The sequence below is a fragment of the Budorcas taxicolor genome, chromosome 11 (genome assembly GCF_023091745.1).
Source record: "Budorcas taxicolor isolate Tak-1 chromosome 11, Takin1.1, whole genome shotgun sequence".
Lineage (NCBI taxonomy): Eukaryota > Metazoa > Chordata > Mammalia > Artiodactyla > Bovidae > Budorcas > Budorcas taxicolor.
The window spans coordinates 166,068,866-166,078,730 of NC_068920.1; the positions used below are offsets into that span (position 1 = coordinate 166,068,866).

The 9,865-nt window shown below is 59.9% G+C and overlaps 1 protein-coding gene across 1 annotated transcript in view; it reads left to right on the forward strand.

Annotated features, from left to right (window-relative positions):
- Positions 1–9,582, forward strand: part of CACNA1B (calcium voltage-gated channel subunit alpha1 B) — a 204,997-nt gene extending 195,415 nt beyond the window's left edge. Inside the window, exons 40-47 of the mRNA XM_052647676.1 lie at positions 2,054–2,161; positions 2,609–2,721; positions 3,567–3,694; positions 6,450–6,585; positions 6,734–6,850; positions 8,008–8,215; positions 8,450–8,700; positions 9,046–9,582. Coding sequence (XP_052503636.1) covers positions 2,054–2,161; positions 2,609–2,721; positions 3,567–3,694; positions 6,450–6,585; positions 6,734–6,850; positions 8,008–8,215; positions 8,450–8,700; positions 9,046–9,582 — 1,598 coding nt within the window. The remainder of the gene's footprint in view (positions 1–2,053; positions 2,162–2,608; positions 2,722–3,566; positions 3,695–6,449; positions 6,586–6,733; positions 6,851–8,007; positions 8,216–8,449; positions 8,701–9,045) is intronic.
- The last annotated feature ends 283 nt before the right edge of the window (positions 9,583–9,865 follow it).

The window sequence follows — 9,865 nt, forward strand, 5'->3', positions numbered from 1 at the left end:
ACCAAGGGTTTCTATGACAAACCCACAGCTGTGACGTGCTTAAAAAAGAAGCCTGGCTCCTCCCCCCTGAGATGAGTAACAAGACAAGGGTGTCTGCTGCCACCGTTTCTGTGAAATATCCTACATGAGGTTCTAGCCGTTATGACAAGCCAAGAAAAAGAGACAAGAGGTGTGCCAGCTGGAAAGGATGAAAGAAACATGCCTCTATTTGTGACTGACACGATTATGTAGAAAGTCTCAGAGAACAGAATAAAAAGTTAACAAAACAGAAGCATCTACATGCCCAGGCACCTGAAGCATTGCTGGAACTGCTGAACCCTGGGAAGAGACAGGGGGCACTTCATTAGGCCTTCATTAGGCCTTCAGGGTGGTCACAGCCTCGCTCACACCTTGATTCTCTGGCCTCCAGAACTGAGACGGTGTGTTTCTGTTGTTTAAAGCTGTAAAAAGAAATTACTAAAACTGAAACATGAGTATAGCAAGGGCGATATATAAAAAACAAGTATATTTCTATAGGTTAGCTATTGAAATTGAAAACTGTTCCACCAAAATCATCGAATATTTCTATATTGCTGGCTAACTCTAAAAATATATATGCTGGCATGTATGCTGCACATTGAATAAATAAGCCATGTTCATGCCTTGGCAGACTCAGTATTGTCAGTTCTTCTGTTGATCAGCCATCCCAATGACAATGTAGAGTCAACGTCATCCCAGTCAAAATCCCAGCAGGCTTTTTGAGATGAGATTTATAAACTGACCCTAAAGTATATGTAGAAAGCAAACAAACTTGAATGACAAAAAACAATTTTGAAAAAAAAAATGACAGTGTTAAGTACTGAGGAGAATGCGGAAAACTGAGATTCCTGTGTTTCTGGTGTGGACACAGTGGTGTAGCCACTTTGGAAAAGTTTCATAGTTCTTCATCATGGGGCCCAGCCACCCCCTGCCTAAGGGGGATGACATGAAAACACACACCCACAAACCTCTGTGCTACTGTCTGCAGCTTTGTTCATAATCACCCCAAACTGAAAACAACTCAGGTGTCAACCAGGCGGTGGCAGATAAGCAAACTGGTGTTTCTTTGTGATGAGACGGTTCTCACTCAGCAGCTGAGGAAGAGGTCGCTGGCGTGTTGGCATGGGTGGGTCTCAGACACATCGTGCAGGGTGGAAGGTCAGATTCGACAGCCAGCGTATTATGTGATGCCATCTGTATGATGTTCCGAGAAGTTGAAATAAAAGAGAAAACACGTTGGTGATGCCAGGGCCCTGGATGGGGTTGAAGGGGTGGAACACAAAGGGTGCGGAGGGAGTTGGGCAGGAGTGCCACGCTCCTGCCTGAACTGCGGTGAATCCACGGTTGGGTGCACGTCACAGAGTGGAGGAGCTAACAAGGAGGATGTTCTTATAGACGGTCGTATCTTAGTAACCGTGATGCTTGAAGAAAGTAAGATCAGAGCGCACCGTCCCTCTCCGCTTCCTCTTCCAGCAGCCCCGCCTGCACGTCTGCTCCTGCAGCCGCGGCCTTGCCCTGCTGGCTCCCTGGCCGCCTCTGTCTCCAGGGTCCTGTGAACACGTTCCTGACTGTCCACACTGCAGCCCTCCTGACAGCTCCCATCCCTCCCTCCTGGTTTCTCCTGTGTCCAACTCACTGGATTTTCAACTTATTGCTACTGTAGGTTAAAATCGTGTGATTCCTCAGGGCAGTTTCTTTTGTTTTTGTTCCGTCATCTAGAACAGCACCTGTCATTTGGTAGGTGCTCAGTGAATGTGATGGAATGATGAATGAATGGCTGGGACACTGAGGCGTCCCTTCCCCTCCCCACTCCTGCCCATCACTCCTGCTTGCCCATGCGCCCTCGCTCAGCACCACACCTCTTTAGACACATTTTGACTGGGAGCTGTCTGACCAGCCCTCAGGGCAGTGCTTCTTACCCAGCAACTTTCCCCCAGGATCAGGTCTCTCCCTACCCACCTCTGCCTGTTGCCCTGCGGGGCTAAGGGATGGCTCCTAACAGCCCTCCCCCCTCCCCACCCTTGTCCTGCCCCAGCTGGCACGAAGCAGCATCAGTGCGACGCAGAGCTGAGGAAGGAGATTTCCTCTGTGTGGGCCAATCTGCCCCAGAAGACCCTGGACTTACTGGTGCCACCCCATAAACGTAAGTAGGGTGAGAAACTCACCCTGCCCGCCCCTTTCATGTCCCACTCAGAGGCAGAGCCGAGAGTCCTAGGTGAGGGCAACTGTTGAGTCTCCTTGGAGAGGAGGGCTCAACCTCCTTGATAGCCCAAAACTCTGGTCTCCACGGTGGGTGCACAGGGGCTGTGGGAGGAGATACCAAGGCCATATTCCATTGAGAAGAGTCACCCACACTCTTCATGTGGGGACTTCCCTGCAGAAAATCCAGGGAAATGGAAAGGAGACTCCTACAGTTGGAGCAGCCAGGATGGCATCTGGGGTTAGACTGAGCTGCGCTTTGCTGGGTGGAGCATGGCGGGGCCTGGGGAGGATCGGTGTAGCTCCCGTCCTCGGGGCCAGGAGTCTTTACCCAGCCTCCCCGCGTGTCCCCTTTCTCTGTATTCCCTCCCTTGCCTGTCGTGCTCTCCAGCCGACGAGATGACGGTGGGGAAGGTGTACGCAGCTCTGATGATATTCGACTTCTACAAGCAGAACAAAATCACCAGAGACCAGATGCACCAAGCTCCTGGAGGCCTGGCCCAGGTACCAGTTTCCAGGAGTCCCAAAAGTAACCCTGAGACTCTGGCACCTTCTGTTGTTTGGCAGCAGAGGGGACCCGGCCCCTTCTTGGAGAAAGTGCAGCGGTAAGAGGAAGATGAGAGGTTCTTGTGGCTGCCTCACCAGCCCCCAAAGTCAGGAGCCCCACCCAGTCTGTGCTCCTGTTGATTGGTTGCCTGCTGCTGTGAGGGAGCTCCTCGTGTGGAGAGCTAGTCATGTCCAGGGCAGAGATGCGGGCTGAAAACGGAGGCCGCAGGCAGTGCTGCTGCTTTGAAGAGTACTTGAGGTCCTCTGGGAGGGGCACACAGGCAGGGCCCCCGACAGCCCAGTGTCATGAGGGTCCCACTCGCCTCTGAGTGGGGTGGTTTGGGGTCTGTCTTCCAGAGGTCATCCTCCAAAGATGACGACTTCATCACAGCCCAGACCTTGAGCGAGCGTGTGTAGACTCTCATCTCTAAAGTTGTCTGGTGTGCAGAGCTTACAGGACATCCATCCCTGGCATGTGAGGTGGCTGGTGCCCACACCCCAGCCCCGAAATATCCGCATTCTTCTCAACCTTCAACTCTGGTGGTCTCTGCCAGGCAGTCCAAGTTGATGATGATGTCCAGTCCCCGAATTGTGTAGGAAGGGAAGCTGAGGCCCGAAGGAATGAAAGGACTCTCCTGAAGTCACTTACAGGCCTAGTTGGGAAGGGGTTCCTGATGGGCACCGGGCAGGCCCAAGGATCCCCTTCCCGTGCTGGGGGGTCCAGGCAGGTAGCTGAACATGGTGGCGCCCTTGTCCACTGTGCCTGCCAGGCCTCAGAGACCCCTCCCCATGTCCTTCTGCAGATGGGCCCCGTGTCCCTGTTCCACCCCCTGAAGGCCACGCTGGAGCAGACTCAGCCGGCTGTGCTCCGAGGAGCCCGTGTTTTCCTTCGGCAGAAGAGCTCGGCCTCCCTCAGCAACGGTGGGGCAATGTGAGTGCCACCGGCAGGTGCAGGGCGGGGACGGGAGGAGGGCAGGGCTCCCCGGGGTCCACCTGCTCTCCCTGCTGCTGCTCCGGCGTCCATCCGGGGTGCGCGGGGCTCCTTGCGGCAGTGCTCCAGGACAGGGAGCCCTCGGGTCTCATCGCCACCCACCCGCACCCACTGCCACCAGCTGGCTTTACTGTGGGTCCAGCTGGTCCAGGTGGCCACCAGAGCTGGTTCTGTGGTTGGTCTGAAGCTCACTCCTATTGCAACAGGCAGGTGCTCTTCCGGCCCCGGGGGCGCCTGGGTGAGACAGCCGGGTGTCCCAGCTGTGCCTCCCGCTGTGTGCTCCTGTTTCTCTGTCAGGTGGAGGCTCCCCTCTGCTTCCTCACTGGCCTTTGTTGCCTGCAGACCATTCAGAAGCTTTTGTTTCCACTTCAGCTTCTCACCACTGTTTGGTAATGGCCATTTAGCGTTTCCATCTTTCTTTAAGGGACTTTCCCCCTCAGATCCCCACTTCAGTTCTACATGTGCACATATAATTGTCTGGCTGTGCGAGGCCTCGGGTACCCCACGTCGAGTTGTGGTGAAGAGTCCTGCCAGTGCAGGGGACATGGGTTGCATCCCTGGGTTGGGAAGACCCTCAAGTCCATGGGGTTGCAAAGAGTCAGACACAGCTGAGCAGCGGAGCACGACTCACGCTGCGTCTTAGCTGCGGCATGCAGATTCTTCACTGTGCCACGGGGGACCTCGCTCCCCAGCCAGGGATTGAACTTAGGCCCTCTGCATCAGGACCTCAGAGTCTTAGCCACTTGACCACCAAGGGTGTCCCTCCATTCGATGTCTGCATTTTGTAGCCAAATTGGTAAGATCCTGCCATGTCATGTAACTCTTGGTACTGAGCCTCAGTAATTCTTGGTAATGACCGCAAAACCAAGTGATATAGAATAGCAATCACCATGGGACTCTGGCCGAGGGGCAGAAGGTGGTGCGAGGCTGAACTGCACTAGAGGGCAAGACTCTCTCAGCTGCCCTCCAGGCCAGGGGTCCTACATCTGCTAATATCCCATTGGCCAAAGCATCTCATTTGTTGAGCCCAAACAAGATGTGCTCTGCCTCACTGGCAGGGGCCGAGGGTGGGCCTCACACCTGTCTGCTGTCCTGGAGAGCAGCAAGGTCAGCAGCAGGCATGGCGAGGGCTCCCAGCTTCTTCTCCTGTGTATGTTTTGGACACTTGTTCTGAAGCCGAGTTCGGGTTCACGGGCCGGTAGCCATGTGGCTTTTGCTGAGGAACAAACTGCCGTGTTTAGGGAGCCCGCCTGGCAGAGCAGCAGACCTGGTCCCGGGTCAGGGCGGCTGGGTCCTGGGCGTGTCTGCACTGCGAGGCCAGAGAGCAGCCCGAGGGCAAGTGCAGGCCGCGGGCTCTCAGGCCTCCCCCTGTGCCCTGCTGGCTGCGGCAAGTCACGTGCCAGGCCCAAGCTGGGGGCATGGGGGGCAGGCGGTGGTAGTGCAAGGCCCAGCCCAGAGGTGGGCACGCCGTAGGACACCGGGAGAACCTGAGCACAAGTGGGAACACTCCCAGAGGAAAACCACGCTCCGGAAGAGTGCCCGTGGGCCCCGGGGACAGTGGCCTTTCTCCATATTGGTTAAGATCCCATCTGCGCACTTAAACAGTGGATCCTGAGTGTACATGTGTGTGTTGGAGGGGATGGGATGGGGCAGTGTCTTTGTAGATTGATCTGAGCTGAGCTTTCGGTTCAGGAGAATGAGTGTCACTTTCCCCGTGGTTATAATGTCTGCACAAATCAGTTACCATTGCTTTTTGTTGCATGCGAGAGAGGGCCCAGTCTACTGGGGCCAGGCAGTGGGGGCATTTATTGAGCCCTCTGACGGGTGGTATCAGTGCCTGCCTGGCCTCAGCATGGTGTGGCCTCAGGGGTGACTAAGCCTTGGGGCCAGCGTCTGTCCTGCTGGCTGTGCTTCCCCTCGGGGGTCAGCCTCTCCCGAGGCTGCAGCAGCCCCAGACGCACTGCACAGGGGAGGTGCTTGCAACCTGGGAAGAGGAAGGGTGTTCTCAGAAACCCCAGCGATGGTGGGTCAGGTCATTCGTGTGGCCAGCTGAGGTGATCAGGCTTCACCTCCAAGCTCAGAGTGTGATTGTTACCACTCAACCTGGGTGACGGAGAATGTATGTGATGCTTCATTGAACGCGAGAGCAAGCAGAAACCCAGGCAAATGCTGGGCCATGTGGGAGACATACTGACACACTGAGAGGGTGAGGGCAGGCAGGCAGGTTGCGTGTGCTGGGAGGGCCTCCAGAGGCGGTCTCACCAAAGGTGACATCAGGGTGGAAAAGCTCAGATCGGGGCGTAGGGGCGGCCCTGGCTGTCAGGGCTGGTGAGCTGCAGCACAGGCTGGGTGCCTCCGCGTGTGTGCGTGTGGCCTTGTCCTTGTGGACGACCTCCGCTTCCAGCACACAGGTGAGCCCTGTGTCGGCCAGCTGCCCCATGTCAGGGTCTCCTCTCTGCCCGTCCACTCTGAGCCGTGGAGGGGTCCGCTGGGCCTGTACCTCCTGGTGAGGCTATTGCTGTGCCTCCACTTGGGAGCGGCCGTGCGCAAGGGGTCTCATCCCTCTGGGCTCCTTTAGCCCAGAACAGGGTCAAAGTGGAGGTTCCTGGCAGGGTGGAGCCTGGTTCTGGGTGGGAGCCAGGTTCTATGGCCCGTGGGCTTCCAGGCCAACAGGATGATCCCCTGTCCTCCACAGACAAACCCAAGAGGGCGGCATCAAGGAGTCTGTCTCCTGGGGCACTCAGAGGACCCAGGAGGTACCCTGCGAGGTGAGGACACCCCTGGAGCGTGGCCACTCCACAGAGATCCCGGTGGTGCAGACAGGAAAACCGGTGAGAGCTCTCAGGGCTGGGGGCCGAGGTGGGGGTTGGGTGAGAGTGGGTAAGGGCGGGTGAGAGCAGCGTGTGGGCTGAGGCCGGGAGGTGGGGGAAGTGAGAGTGGGATGGGGTGGGTGTGACTGGGGGGCTGCTGTACCCCCAGGCTGTGGACGTCCAGATGCAGAGCATGGCCCTGAGAGGCCCTGACGGGGAGCCCCAACCCGGGCTGGAGAGCCAGGGCCGAGCAGCCTCCATGCCCCGCCTGGCAGCAGAGACTCAGGTGGGTGGTCTGGGAGGGTTGGGGCTGTGGGAGGGGGTTGGAGGTGAGGAGACCTGGCATGGAGGAGCTTGCATCCCACGGGCGGGCTTTGCTGGGGTGAAGCTTCCCAAATGCACTGTGTCCAGGACACCCTCAGCCCTGCTGGAAACCCTCTGGAGGTGTTGTCAGGCCATTTAGCGTCCTCACTGCCCACTGTGCTCAGCGCCTGTCTGGGCACCAAGGCCTGCAGCCCACAGGTGGCCCCGTGGCCCTGACCTAGCCTTTCCTCCTCTCTGGGACACACCTCTCCCCCACTGCGCCCTGCCCCTCCCCCAGAAATCAATGCCTCCTGCAGCCACCCTGTCCCCTTTCAGGGGGTGGCCCTGTTCTTTCTCTGGGACACTGGACAGCCTGGAAGGGAAGCCCCTGGGTTGAGGCTGTGCACTGTGGGCTGAGTCCCTAGGCAGAGCACGCCCCTTCCAGCCCCTCCCAGCCCATCTCTGCCCACTGCTCAGTGCCCTCCTGGCCTGGCCACCTCCCCTTGGTGCCACGTTGGTGCCTCTTCTCCCTCCATGGCGCTTGACCTTGACGGTGGCTGCGGGTGAGTACATTTCCACGGGTCTTGGTTTCAGCCCTGGAGGAGCAGCTTCACAGTCCTGGAGGGACAGAGGGCTGGCAGAGTAGTCGGCCACGGCTGCCAAGGCAGCTGTGGGTCCCATCTGGGGCCCTTCCAGCCAGGCCAGCAGCCCCTCTTCCCAGCACCTTCCCTGTCCCGTAGGGACTTTGAGGCCCAGAGGCCACCTGGGCCTCACCTGGCCTGGGAAAGACAGACACATGAATGGCAACTTGTGCAAAGGGTGCTTTTGAAGAAAGGGTGGATCTCAGGTGGGGAAGAGTATTCCAGGGAGAGGGAAAGGCCTCACGGTCCCTGAACCCCAGACCCCCCGTGGTCCTCCCCAGGCCAGGCCCTCCTAGGCACCATCCTTCCCCCATTCCCACCCTCCTGGGGGCTCAGCCTGCCCTGTCTGGGGAGATACCCCTGCTTCAGGGATGGAGCCCCAGGCCCATTCCTCCCAATGGGATGTGTCCTGTGGTCCACCAGCACCCACGGCATGGCTGCTGCCTGGAGGCTGGACCCCACTCTCAGGCTGTGAGCCCACCCATGTCCCCACCCACAGCCACCCCCAGATGCCAGCCCCATGAAGCGCTCCATCTCCACACTGGCACCCCAGAGGCCCCACATGGCTCATCTGTGCAACGCGGCCCTGGACCGTGCTCCGGCCAGCCAGGCCGCCCCCCACCACCACCACCGCTGCCATCGCCGCAGGGACCGGAAGCAGAAGTCCCTGGAGAAGGGGCCCAGCCTGTCTGCAGACACAGATGGCGGTGCGTGCGAGGGGGCTCTCGAGGGGTGGTGGCACCAGTTGGGGTCCAAGAATCCCTGTGAGATCTTCTTCCCTTCTGTAACTCATGACCCCACGGGCAACCCTGAGTGTGGAGACAGGACCACCTCCCACCTTTCCCTGGGAACCCTGCTGGCCCTGAGGAACCAGGCCTGGGTAAGGTCTGTGTTCCCCCCCACCCCAGCCACTCGGCTGACTTCCATTCTCCCCTGGCCAGCACCCTACAGCAGCGCGGGGCCGGGCCCCCCGCCGCCCCCAGGGGATGGGGCAGCAGGCTGCCGGCGGGAGCGCAGGCAGGAGCGGGGCCGGTCCCAGGAGCGAAGGCAGCCTTCCTCCTCGTCTTCTGAGAAGCAGCGCTTCTACTCCTGTGACCGCTTTGGGGGCCGTGAGCCCCCACAGCCCAAGCCCTCTCTCAGCAGCCATCCCACGTCGCCCACTGCTGGGCAGGAGCCAGGACCCCCGAGACAGGTACGTGGGCCCCGGGAGTCCCCCCGTGCTCCCACCCGCACCCCATTCCCTCAGGCCCCAGGAGGGAGCTCTCTCCTGTCCTGGTTCCCAGGCCAGAGCCTGCTCCTGGCTTCCTGGCTTGTCCATCCTGCCTGGCGGGGCCTTGGCCCTCCTGCTCCCCAGTGCCTTCTTTCTCCCCTGCCCGCCTGAGATGGGCTGGGCTGTGCTCTCCTCCTCCCTGGCCCTGTGCGTGCCCAGCCCCTGCTGGCACTGCCCTCCCACCCTCCTGGGGCCGCCCGCGTGCATCTCACCCACCTGTGCTCCCAGCCCTTTGATTCGGGTTTCCTCTGTCCCGTTTTCTTGCAGGGTAGTGGCTCCGTGAACGGGAGCCCCCTGCTGTCAACATCTGGTGCTAGCACCCCTGGCCGCGGCGGGCGGAGGCAGCTCCCCCAGACCCCGCTGACCCCCCGTCCCAGCATCACCTATAAAACGGCTAACTCCTCGCCTGTCCACTTTGCCGGGGCTCAGACCAGCCTCCCTGCCTTTTCCCCCGGCCGGCTTAGCCGTGGCCTTTCGGAACACAACGCCCTGCTCCAGAGAGACCCCCTCAGCCAGCCCCTGGCCCCCAGCTCCCGGATTGGCTCCGACCCTTACCTGGGGCAGCGTCTGGACAGCGAGGCTGCAGCCCGCACCCAGCCTGAGGACACGCTCACCTTCGAGGAGGCCGTGGCCACCAACTCAGGCCGCTCCTCCCGGACTTCCTACGTGTCCTCCCTGACCTCGCAGTCCCACCCCCTCCGCCGGGTGCCCAACGGCTACCACTGCACTCTGGGGCTCAGCTCGGGCGGGGGCGGCCGGGGGCGGCACAGCTACCACCACCCTGACCAAGACCACTGGTGCTAGCCGCACCGCCCGGCGGGCGCGTCCAGGTGATGAGTTTTATCATCCGTGCTGGGCCCCGGGGGCGCTCGGGGCACCGAGGTGGGCAGCAGCCCTGGGAGGAGGGCCTGCCCCGTCTCTCCTCCTCCAGTGGGACGAGCGGTTAGTAGCGGGAGGTTGCTCCCTCTCCACCCCTCCCACGCTGCCTCCCTGGGTCTCGGCACAGACCCCGCACAGGACGTGGCTGTGTGTGCTGGGGGGGACCCGGTGAAGAACCCAGCATCCAGGGTGTGTGCTGGGACCATTC